This window comes from Rhinopithecus roxellana, unplaced genomic scaffold, assembly GCF_007565055.1.
Source record: "Rhinopithecus roxellana isolate Shanxi Qingling unplaced genomic scaffold, ASM756505v1 contig5523, whole genome shotgun sequence".
NCBI lineage: Eukaryota > Metazoa > Chordata > Mammalia > Primates > Cercopithecidae > Rhinopithecus > Rhinopithecus roxellana.
The window spans coordinates 5,510-14,431 of record NW_022144124.1 but is presented as its reverse complement, the minus strand read 5'-3'; the positions used below and the strand labels follow the sequence as shown (position 1 = coordinate 14,431).

Here is an 8,922-nt window from a genome sequence, read left to right as displayed (position 1 = left end):
ACCAACCGAATATGTCAGTTGCAGTTTCTTTTCCTGCCCTGCACTGGTTTCTGCAAGTACCTTCACATGGGCGGAACATGTAAAGTGATCGCCTGCTTCCTCTGGCCTTGCACACCACACTGGGATTTCCACCTATCCTGCCACAGACCCTCCCAGAACTGTGAGCTCTTGGGGTGAGGTCCGCATGGCATTGGCCTTCTGTGGAGGCCTTTCATGGAACAGGTGCCTCATAGAACAAGCACAGGGACTTCTGGAAATGGGGTAACGGAGGGGACTATGTGAGGCCTTAGATGACCTAGAGCTTGGCTTCCGTATCTCACCTGAAAACTGTGGTGACTTTGTATGGAAACTCATGCAGGTGAGTGTGACTGGGGAACCTTTCCATCCATGTCAAAGAATAGAGCCCAGTGGGAGCAGGTCCTGAGAGTGACCGGGCCGGGCCTTTGTACTATATGGACCAGATTCCCAGTGGATGGGGTCTGTCAACACTGCAGACTGCTCGGCCCCCTGCTGGGCCACCAGGCGCCAACCTCTCTCTTCCATTTCTCTCCATCCCCCTGCAGTCCATGAGCCTCATCGAGATCGGGAACCCCTCTCAGAGCCTGGAGAATGTCTGCCGCTGGGCCTACCTCCAACAGAAGCCAGACACGGACCACGATGAATACCACGATCACGCCATCTTCTCACACGGCAGGACTTTGGGCCTTTCTGGCATGCAAGGTGAGCCTCACCCATGCAGGCCATAGAGGCATGAAACTGGAAATAAGCCCCTGATCGTTGCAAGGGGCCCTGGGAGCCTTGGCCCAGCCCAGGGAAGAGTGTCAGGGCAAGGAAGGCGTGGCCACCTTAGCTGGGTGAGGGTTGTGGGGAGCAGTGCACGGACAGACAAATACACATTAGAACAGAATCCGGTGTCCTGAATTGGACCTATGTGTATAGGGACACTTTTGTGTCACAAAAGTGACATTTCAGAGAAGAGGAGGAAAACAGTCTAACAAATGGTGTGGGGCTAATTTGGAAAGAAAGGAGGCCTGTCACCTCCACTCACTCTGTAGACAGAGAGCATCTCACATGGATGTTTAGGTCTAAATAAGAAATGCAAAATAATGAAAGAAGATAACATAGGCGGACAGCTCCATGTTCTTGGAGTAAGAGATGTTTTCTTTAAAAAGCGACAAAAAAAAAAAAAAATAGGCCGGGCGCGGTGGCTCACGCCTATATCCCAGCACTTTGGGAAGCCGAGGCGGGCAGATCACGAGGTCAGGAGATGAGACCATCCTGGCTAACACGGTGAAACCCCATCTCTAAAAAAAATACAAAAAATTAGCCGGGCGCGGTGGCGGGCGCCTGTAGTCCAGCTACTCAGGAGGCTGAGGCAGGAGAATGGCGTGAACCCGGGAGGCGGAGCTTGCAGTGAGCCGAGATCGCGCTACTGCACTCCAGCCTGGGTGACAGAGCGAGACTCCGACCTAAAAAAAAAAACCCACAAACTCAATGGAAAAAACGGGATAAATAGTAGCACATTTTAAAAGTTTGTGCATTAAAGGCACTGCTAATCCACTGGGGGAAGTATTTATGAAAAAGGACCTGCTATCTGAAGTATATGAAGAATGCCTGCAATAACAGTAAGGATAATAAAAACAATCCGGTCGGAAAGTGGGCAGGAGACTCTTATCAGGCTCTTAACAAAATATGAATGAGCAATAAATGTATGAAAAGGGCACTCAACCTCAGTAGACATTGGAAAAATGCAATTGAAACAATGAGACTGGGCATGGTGCTGGATGCCTGTAGTCCCAGCCACTCAGGAGCCTGAGGTGGGAGGATTGTTTGAGCCCAGGAGGGTGAGCTATGATTGCACCACTGCACTCCAGCTTGGGCGACAGATGCGAGGCCTTGTCTTAAAAAAAAAAAAAAAAAAAGAGAAAAAAAAGGAAAAGAAGAAAACCACAATGAGATATCAAGACATAGCTAATAGCTTAAGTTAAAACTTGAAAAGACTTGAAACTGCCATGTTCTGGGTGAGGAGTGGATAGCTCGCCCTCGAACGCAGTGCATCCAGGGGTTGCCCCAGCTACGTGATGAGGGTGCGCTTGCTCTTTTGTCATGGTGAGGGCACTAATGGGAGCAGAGCTATCCCCAGGAGAGGAAACCGACACAGCTTTATATTAAGTGACCCGATCACTCATTTAAAAATGTGAAATTGGACCGGGTGCGATGGCTCACTCCTGTAATCCCAGCACTTTGAGAGGCCGAGGCGGCGGAATCACTTGAGGTCAGGAGTTTGTGACCAGCCTGGCCAACATGGTGAAAACACCGTCTCTACTAAAATACAAAAATTAACTAGTGTAGTGGCGGGGCGCCTGTAATCCCAGGCGTACTCAGGGAGACTGAGGCAGGAGAATCGCTAGAACCCGGGAGGCAGAGGTTGCAGGTGAGCCGAGATTGTGCTACTGCACTCCAGCCTGGGCAGCAGAGTATGAGACTGTCTCAAAAAAAAAAAAAAAAAAAAAAAAAAAAAAAAAAAAATGAAGGACAGCCAAGGGTTACCAGATATTTTTTTAAAACCCAAACACAAGAATCATTACAGCATGAAAAAGACGGACCAAGATGTAAGACAAAACAAAAAGTTTGAAAACTGGCTCTAGAGGACACAGAGTATAATTTAGAGAGAAGAAAAGCAGGTTTTTAAAAGTAGTAGTCCCAGAATGTTTGAGAAAATACATCCATAAACCCAGAGGAGGTTTCTATGAAGAATTAGAGAACAACAAAGCAGATTTGTATAAAATTATGGATAGGATGGGGAAAGTAAAAAATTTGAAAGCTAGACCTGGGCACAGTGGCTCATGCCTGTAATCCAGCACTTTGGAGGCCAAGGCTGGTGGATCACAAGGTCAGGAGATCGAGACCAGCCTGGCCAACATGGTGAAATTCCCGTCTCTACTAAAAATACAAAAATTAGCCGGGCAAAGGTGGCAGGCGCCTGTAGTCCTAGCTACTTGGGAGGCTGAGGCAGGAGAATCGCTTGAACCTGGGAGGCAGAGGTTGCAGTGAGCCAGGATCACGCACTGCACTCCAGCCTGGGTGACAGAGTGAGACCCTATCTTAAAAAAAAAAAAAAAAAAAAAAAAAATCGAAAGCTGAAATGAAAAGTCAAGGGCATCTCCCAATGGGAGCAAAAGACAAAAAGATGAACATGAGAGAAGTTAGGAGACATATCCTCCATCGAGGAGGCACACTCTGTCTAATAAGATTCCGGATGGAGGAAACAGCCACACAGTAAAATAAGAGGGAAGAAAACAAAGAAAAACATAAAGATGCGCTTTCAAATCTCGCAGGCTCCTGGTAATGCTAAGTAGGAGGAATGAAAGTCTCCCACGAGGCAGATGCATCTGCAAGCCTTGCACACAAAGGACAAAGAGGAGATGGCAGCGTTCCACTCCGGCACACAGACTCAACACTCGTCTCAAATCCGCAGAGCAAAAAACGCAGATTTCCCTATTTATTACAACGGGAAAAGACAAGGGGTTGGATCACCACACTTCTATTTTTAGGGGCATACACCGCCAGCTCACCCGGGGTCCCCAGCGACCCTCCTTCCCTTCTCTGTGGAACACATGGCCTCAGGGTCCTCTCACCGGGGCATGGCAGGAGTGAGGGGCAGGTTGGGGTTCTGAAAGTCAGGGCTCCATGCTTGGCAGGCCTCTAGGAAGACTCCCAGGGGTACAAGTAGAGACCTCATTGTGGCACCCATATCCCTGTATGCACTTCTCTGTGTTTGTCCAAGCCGCCTCCCTCTGCTGAGACAAGAGCTGGGGAAATGAATCGGTCTCATTATCTGTCTTCCGCAGTTTGACGTGGGGTCTCAGCATCATGAGCTTCTGCAAACCCTCCCCCTGGCCCTGGGCTGTCATAGGCCACTGGTCTCATCTTCTGCGGTGGCTCTGACCTCTCAGTCCACACCAGCCAGCCCCCTCTGGGAGATTCTGCAGGCTAGTGTGGGCAACATGGGCTGAACAGCTTTGCAGACCTTCTGCGGCGTTATGGAAACAGGTTTAGGCTGGGGTCTCAAGGACCCAGAGACACACAAGGGGAGACCCAGGAAAAACCCCCAGAGGAGGTGGGCTTGGAGGGTGTGATGCCAGGCAGATGAGGGGCAGGATTGCCTCTAGCAGGGAGAGAAGTGTGGAAGCATGTGCTGCTCAGTGGCCACTCAGTGAGGCAGACAGTGGGCAGGGGCAGGCAGCGTGAAAGAGAATGGCAGGCAGGAAACTGTCAGGTTATCAGACAAGCCATAGCAGGTGACATCTGACTAAGCAGAGGGCCCCAGCTGCAGTATAGCTGTTGCAGGCATAAACGTACCACGGGGCTTGCATGGTGATGGGCTGGGGGCCTGCTGTCAGCCAGATGTCACAGGCTATGAGGTGTCTGCTATGGTGTCTTCTGAGCTGTGCCAGCTGGGGGTAGTTACCTGTGGAACAGGAGGCACTGGGGCCTTGAGGAGAAGCAGCGCCTGGGAGTTGGGCCAGGCCTCACCTTCCCATTCAGTCTATGGCAGCGTCTAGAGCCATCCTCTTGTCTCCTCCCAGGCTATGCTCCCGTCACCGGCATGTGCCATCCGCGTCCGCAGCTGCACCCTGAACCACGAGGACGGCTTCTCCTCAGCACTTCGTGGTGGCCCATGAGACTGGCCACGTGTAAGTGGAAGGGCGGGGCACGAGGGGCCTCCCTAGGATCCCCAGCCCTGGCTGCCCACTTCTCTGTGCCTTAAGAGGGACACATACTGTGTGAAAGCCACTTGGGGTGGTCTCCTGTCTTCCCAGCACTGGGCAGTGCTGGCCCAAGGCCCACTGTCTGCTGAAGGCAACAACCAAAGGAGGAAGGGCTCACCTGCAGACTGAGCAGGCGCCCTGGGCCAGCTAGAGCTTGGGCCTTGCCACATTATCCCATCCAAGCCCCCAGGCAGGGTGGGCTCTACCCATGTTGTAAAGGAGGCTCGGAGGTTTGGAGGGTGGCTCGCCCAGAAAGCTGGAGGCAGGGAAGCCATGGTTCCGCCAAGGTGTGCATGCCCCTCCTGGGGACAGGATACCTGGGGACTACCGCTGGACACTGTCTCCCCAGAGTGCCTCAGCTTTCAAAGTGCAGCAGGTCGGTGCCACCCGGCTCAGGGTGGGCCAAGGTCAGGGGAAGCCCGTGAGGGAAAGATGGGGCTCCCTCCTATCATCGGGGCAGGGTGGGGCTGGCAGGCCCGTGTGCCAATAGGATTCAACCAGCTGCCTCACCCCTCACAGGCTGGGCATGGAGCATGACGGGCAGGGCAACCGCTGCGGCGACGAGGTGCGGCTGGGCAGCATCATGGCGCCCCTGGTGCAGGCCGCCTTCCACCGCTTCCATTGGTCCCGCTGCAGCCAGCAGGAGCTGAGTCGCTACTTGCAGTGAGTACCACCCTTGTCCTCCGAGGGCGACCCCTCAGTCCCTGGGCTCAGCTCTGGGAGGGTGCAAGTCCCAATGCACCGGAGCCAGAGCCCTCCAACCCTCAGGTCCCCTAGCCTTGTGTGCAGGGAGGAGACGAGGACACACCTGTGGAGAGGAGCCTGGTGTTCTGGAGGAGAACCCCAATTGTCAGGAGTCTGTCCTTGAATGGCAAGTTAGGCAAGGCAGCTACCCTGGGGTACTGCGCAAGCGGGTTCCTGGTATCTTAACCAAGGACAAGAGACCACAGCAGGGGAAACTGAGGCAGCACAGCCAGGGGCCGGGATGTGCAGGTAGGGCTGCTGTGGCAGCTCCAGCAGGGGCCTCAGCTGCCTCCAGGGCTGGATGGTCAGCCATGCTGAACGCTTCTTGAGGTTCCGTGTGTCCCCCACAGCTCCTATGACTGCCTGCGGGATGACCCCTTTGCCCACGACTGGCCGGCACTGCCCCAGCTCCCAGGGCTGCACTACTCCATGAACGAGCAGTGCCGCTTTGACTTCGGCCTGGGTTACATGATGTGCACAGCGGTGAGTGTGGCAGCCCTGCAGCGGGGTCCCCTCCCAGACCTCAGGGGAAGTGTGCTGGTGTTGGGGCAGCTCCTGGGACAGTGTGAGGATCAGCCCAGCATGGGGAGCGCAGAGCAGCCCTCCAGAGTGGCAGCCTCTCCCTCTGCACCCCCCTCCCTACCCCTAGGCACCCTGAGCCCACCTGGCAGGCCCAGATGGTCCTAGGCAGGAAGCACATGGGTGACAGGGCTGTGACCAGGGTGTCAGCCAGGGGCAGTGAGAGCCTGGCAAGGCCTTTGTGTCAGCCTGCAGAGGTCAGGAGAGCTCCCAAGGAAGAAGGGAGGCCTGCAGGCTAAGCAGAAGGAGAGGGCATTCAGGAAGGGAGGGCCATGGACACAGAGGCCTGGAGGAGAGCGTGGCAGGCATAGGAGCACTCGATGCTCTCCAGGGCCGAGGGCCAGGGCTGAGCCGTCAGAGGAACTGGCCATCAGCGTGGAGGCCATGCGGGGGAGCTTCGGTGTCTGTGAGTGTCTTAATGCTTGCCTCTGCTGCATGAAGGAAGGAAGCAAAGTAGTCCCATTTTACAGATGAGGAAACGGAGGCCCAGAGAGGCTAGGTAACCTGCCTGAGTCCACACAGTGAGCAAGTGATGGAGTCGAGTACCAATGCAGGAGGGCTAACTCCTTCCAGGACCCCCTAAGGAGCACGGTGGACTCGGTTCTCATGGCGATGGGGGGCTCTGGAAAGGCTTGAGTAGGGGAGCCTCAGGGCCGCGGCTGAGTTTCAGCTGATCCCTCAGGGCTGTCCTGCGGGAAGTGCTATCAGGACAGGAAGCAGAAAGGCCAGGCAAGAGGACTGTGAAGTCCGGGGAGGCCGAGGCTGCAGAGGGGGCAGGCCTGTGGGGTGGGGGCAGGGCTTCACCTGGGTTTAGGAGGGGAATCCACAGCAAAGAAAGGGTCAAAAGGGACGCACTTAGCCTCAGGCGGGCACACGGGGCCCAGCTGCCTGCCAGGCCCTCTGAGGTGTGCAGCCTCCAAGGAATGGAAGCAGAGAGGCCCAGCCACGTCCAGGGATGCGGCAGCCCCCACGCTGTACGGGCAAGGTCCTCACCGCTCCAGAATCATGACATGCACCAGCCACACAGGCCCATCACGGGCCAGTCCCACTGGGGCATCTCAGGTTACAGGACCCGGGGCGTGGGTGGCACCCCTGGGAGGTCCCTGAGGCGGGAGGGCCTGGCAAGCTGTGGTTCTGTCTTCCAGTTCCGGACCTTCGACCCCTGCAAGCAGCTGTGGTGCAGCCACCCCGACAACCCCTACTTCTGCAAGACCAAGAAGGGACCCCCCTTGGACGGGACTATGTGTGCACCTGGCAAGGTGAGGCAGGATCAAGGGCAGCAGTGCAGAGGCCAGGAATCTTAGGTGCCCAGGTCGCCAGGGACAGGCCCTGAAGTGGAGATGGGGGGCCCTCTCAGGGACCTCTGCTGCCCTCTCCTCTCCCCTTTCTAATTACCCCTCACACAGTATACGCCAGAGCTGCCTCCACCCTGTGCTGGAGCACACCTGGCATCTGAGAGCTCCTCACAGTGCTTCATGCCCCCCACTCAGAAATCCCCTTCTAAGGAGTAATTTCTGGGGTCCTGGCAGCCTTTGGTTACCCTTGGGCACTGTGGGTCACCTCACCTTGAGGTCAGCATTGGAGTCCTCGGGCCCAGCATGAGGCTTAACCTCTCCATCCCCAGGATCTCCGTGTTTGTCCCTCGCTGGGCACGCTGTCCTTCAAGGTCACTTGATGGCTGCCCCAGGCCCACTTCCCACCCCCGGTGACTCTTGAAAGAAGGGCGTCTTCCCCATGGTCCTCCCAGAACTCCAGACCTGATTCTCATTGGTTCAGATGAAATCACACACCCCCTACTCTGCCAGTTAGTTGCTAGGGGGCTGGCATATGCAAATGAGCGAAGCCTGGATCCCTGCCCAGGAAGGCTCAGCCCCACTGAGACCACCCTGGCCCTGCAGTGGGGACAGGGAGTGGGGCGTGGACACCGATGCACATCCCAGCCAGGCCTGGAACCCCCCCAGACTGTCTGGACCTGTGGCTCCTTGATGGAAGTCTTTGGCTCGGGACTGGGCCAGCCACCTAATTTTAGTCCCTGGTGGAGCTTCTGAAAGAAACAAATTCCCAGGCCCATCCCTGAAGACTTTTGTTGGGGGCAGGATCCAATAATTGTTTTGGGTGTTCTTTTTTAAACTATGGTAAAATTCACATAAAATTCACTATCTGAACCACTTTAAAGTGCACAGCTCAGGCCGGGCACAGTGGCTTATGCCTGTTATTCCAGCACTTTGGGAGGCCGAGGCGGATGGATCGCCTGAGGTCAGAAGTTCAAGACCAGTCTGGTTAACATAGCAAAATCCCGTCTCTACTAAAAATACAAAAATTAGCCAGGTGCAGTGGTTGGTGCCTGTAATCCCAGCTACTCAGGAGGCTGAGGCATGAAAATCTCTTGAGCCCGGGAGGCAGAGGTTGCAGTGACCTGAGATTGCGTCACTGCACTCCAGTCTGGACGACAGAGCAAGACCCTGTCTCAAAAACTAAAAATAAAAGTGAAGTGCACCATTCGGTGGCATTTAGTACATTCGCAATGTCGGGCAACCGTCACCACTACCCGGTCCCAGAGCTTTTCATCACTGCAAAAAGGAAGTCTCATTTATCAGTCACTCCTCCCTTCCCTCCTCACCCCATCCCCTGGCTAGCACCAGTCTGCTTTCTGTCTCTGTAGAGTTGCCTATTCCGGAATTTCATATAAATGGAATCATACATATGTGGCTTTTTGTATCTGACTCACTTCATTCAGCAGAATGGTTCCAAGGGTCATCCTGTGTGGCATCTGTCCGCTTTCCATTCCTCTCGATCACTGAATAACCTCCCGTCATGTGGATGTCCC

At 54.8% G+C, this 8,922-nt stretch overlaps 1 protein-coding gene across 1 annotated transcript; it reads left to right on the top strand.

Annotated features, from left to right (window-relative positions):
* The first annotated feature begins 352 nt into the window (after nt 1-352).
* On the top strand, nt 353-7,770 carry LOC115896160 (A disintegrin and metalloproteinase with thrombospondin motifs 2-like). Its single transcript, XM_030926568.1, has 8 exons — nt 353-358; nt 564-720; nt 3,589-3,653; nt 4,666-4,697; nt 5,292-5,435; nt 5,867-5,999; nt 7,241-7,354; nt 7,720-7,770. The coding sequence occupies exons 1-8, from the start codon at nt 353-355 to the stop codon at nt 7,768-7,770; spliced, it is 702 nt and encodes a 233-aa protein (XP_030782428.1).
* The last annotated feature ends 1,152 nt before the right edge of the window (nt 7,771-8,922 follow it).

Bases quoted from the DNA above. Each gene is read 5' to 3' on its own strand.
- LOC115896160 (XM_030926568.1), top strand. The intron at 5,436-5,866 runs GTGAGTACCACC...TGTCCCCCACAG, and splicing joins GAGCTGAGTCGCTACTTGCA to CTCCTATGACTGCCTGCGGG. The intron at 6,000-7,240 runs GTGAGTGTGGCA...TCTGTCTTCCAG, and splicing joins GTTACATGATGTGCACAGCG to TTCCGGACCTTCGACCCCTG.